The sequence below is a fragment of the Lissotriton helveticus genome, chromosome 1_2, assembly GCF_964261635.1.
Source record: "Lissotriton helveticus chromosome 1_2, aLisHel1.1, whole genome shotgun sequence".
NCBI lineage: Eukaryota > Metazoa > Chordata > Amphibia > Caudata > Salamandridae > Lissotriton > Lissotriton helveticus.
This window is the reverse complement of record NC_136058.1, coordinates 452535433-452537970: the sequence shown is the minus strand read 5'-3', so window position 1 is coordinate 452537970 and position 2538 is coordinate 452535433. Positions and strand designations below refer to the sequence as shown.

The window sequence follows — 2538 nt, the reverse complement described above, 5'->3', positions numbered from 1 at the left end:
ACACTTCCTCAAGAGCTACCTAAGGTAGATATTTCCTGAAACTGAATTAATGGCAGCGCTTCCTGATTCCTCTCTTTTGCCACAATCTGTTCTTTTTAATTGAAATCTTGTCCATGTGTATCTACCCAAAACTGTACCTGTAGCACGAGTGCTCTGTGGCTGCCCTTTCGTTAGTAATTTACTCTGGAACATTGGTAAATCACTGCCTTTTCAGAAGTAAATAAGATGTGACATGTTCAACCACAGTTTTAATGAAATATCATTGTATGGTAAAGTGTTCCTTACCAAATTTCAAATATGGTAGAGAAGAGATGTCTTATCCAGCTGGTTAAATATTGTGTATTCACATTCTATTACATTTGCATTTAGTAATATTACATTTCTTTACATCCAACAGAAAATAAGCCTTAAATGCAAGGATTGATTATGAATAATGAAGATAACACATCAAACCTGCAAAAATTATCAAAAATAAGGAGCTCCAAAAACATCAGTGCAATCAGAGGCAGAGGACAGATCCAGGAAGACGCAGTCAAAGGCAATTCAGTGAGTGCCCGAGTCTGAGCTCTGCACCTCGACACCCCAAGATAAAGAAACGACCTCTACAAAATTAAGGCAACAAAACTGACAAACCACCTGCTGTATAAACAAACGTCCAACACCAGCTTTGATCATGAGGCCGGTATGAGAGTTGGAGGAAGGTCTCGTGTCTATTTGGGATCCATAGCTTGGAACAAACTCCCTCTTCAGCTTTGAGCTGTTAGCAACATGATAATGTTTAAAAAAAGGTTGAAAACTTGGCTTTTTGTCCATGTTTAAATAACCTGATTAACTTTCTTTTCTGACCTGTGCTTGGCCCCCGGACACTCTTTGGAGTAGCTGTACACATTACGAGTCACATCACCATCATGATATGGCTAGAACAGTGCTTCGCTATCTAAACTGGCAACAGACCACCATTCAGTGCTCTAGGTGTATTGCAAACTCTTTCTAGTCAAACCCCAGGCACCAGGGAAAAGCACAACGAAGTGGAGCCAAACAACTGAAGGGAAAAGGAACGAGTATTGTCCCAATGTGAACCTACCGGAAGGAAGATTAAGCTTTGCCCGCAAGCAGGCGAAGCCATTATCCAATCTAAAAATGCAATCACCCACAAGGAAGCCTTACTGATATTATGAATGTGGCAGGTATTTAGTGAGTCTTGTATTTTATTGTTAAATCGGAAATCATGTGTCCAAAATATCACGTACATACAGGGAATGTGAAAATAACGGAAGTGGTTTATTAACTATGCTGACCCTTCAGGAAACACGGTCAGGACACAAATCGTGCAATTGCATTGAATATGTCAAGAACTTTAGCCAATTAGAAACCCTAAATGAACATCAGCGAATACAAACAGGAGAAAAATCATACCATTGCACTGAATGTGTAGAGAGCTTCAGTCAAATTGCAAACCTCCACAGACATCAGCAAATACACACACGGGAAAAACCATACCATTGCAATGAATGTGTTCAGAGCTTCAGTCAAATTGCAAACCTCCACAGACATCAGAGAATACACACAGGGGAAAAACCATACCATTGTAGTGAATGTGTGAAGAGTTTCAGTACGTTAGCAGAACTCCAAACACATCAGCGAACACACACAGGGGAAAAACCATACCAGTGCAGTGAATGTGTAAAGAGCTTCAGTCAGTTAACAAGCCTCCGGAGACATCAGCGAACACACACTGGGGAAAAACCTTACCATTGCTGTGAATGTGGAAGTAGTTTTAGGGTACTATCACACCTCCATACACATCAGAGAACACACACAGGGGAAAAACCATACAATTGCAATGATTGTGGCAGTAGTTTTACTTACTCTTCAGCATTAAGAAATCATCAGCGAGCTCACATAGGGGAAACAAATCTTTTAAATGCCATGAATGTTTGAAAAGCTGAAGTCCATTATCACTCCTAAACAGGCATCAGCGAACACACACAGAAGAAAAGCCTTCAAGTGCAATGAATTTGTGACGAAATGTAGTCAATTATCAAGCCTATATAGACATCAGCTTACACACACTCTGTAAATACCGTACAACTGTAGTGAGTGTAGAAGTACCTTTAGGAAATTTTTCGCTTTAAGGATTCATCAGTTAATGCACACAGAGAAAAATCCTTTCAGGTACAGTGAATGTGTGAATATCTTCAGTCAGTTATTAAACCTACGGATACATCAACCAACACACACAGCGTAAAAAAGAGCATTGCAATGAATGTCAGAAGTGATTTTGTCAATTGCAAACACACCTGGGGTAAACCTTACAATTGCACTAAAAGTATGACGAGCTTTTATCAATTTCTGATCCTACGTAGCCTCAGCGAACACACACCTTCATTTAACTCACTTAGAAATAATCCTAGAGATGCAGTGAATTCAGAACGAACTTAAGAACAGTAACAATATTATTGACTCATCTGAGGACATAGACAGGAGCAGCACAGTGCCGTTATTGTGAGATGAAGAAATTACAGGAAAAATATGCAT

At 39.6% G+C, this 2538-nt stretch overlaps 1 protein-coding gene across 1 annotated transcript; it reads left to right on the top strand.

The window, feature by feature from the left end:
- The first annotated feature begins 1290 nt into the window (after positions 1 to 1290).
- LOC144805660 (uncharacterized) lies at positions 1291 to 2067 on the top strand. Its single transcript, XM_078672177.1, has one exon. It carries the CDS (start codon positions 1291 to 1293, stop codon positions 1939 to 1941), a length of 651 nt encoding a protein of 216 aa, XP_078528303.1. The 3' UTR covers positions 1942 to 2067.
- The last annotated feature ends 471 nt before the right edge of the window (positions 2068 to 2538 follow it).

Bases quoted from the DNA above. Each gene is read 5' to 3' on its own strand.
- LOC144805660 (XM_078672177.1), top strand. From the start codon at position 1,291: ATGCTGACCCTTCAGGAAACACGGTCAGGACACAAATCGTGCAATTGC.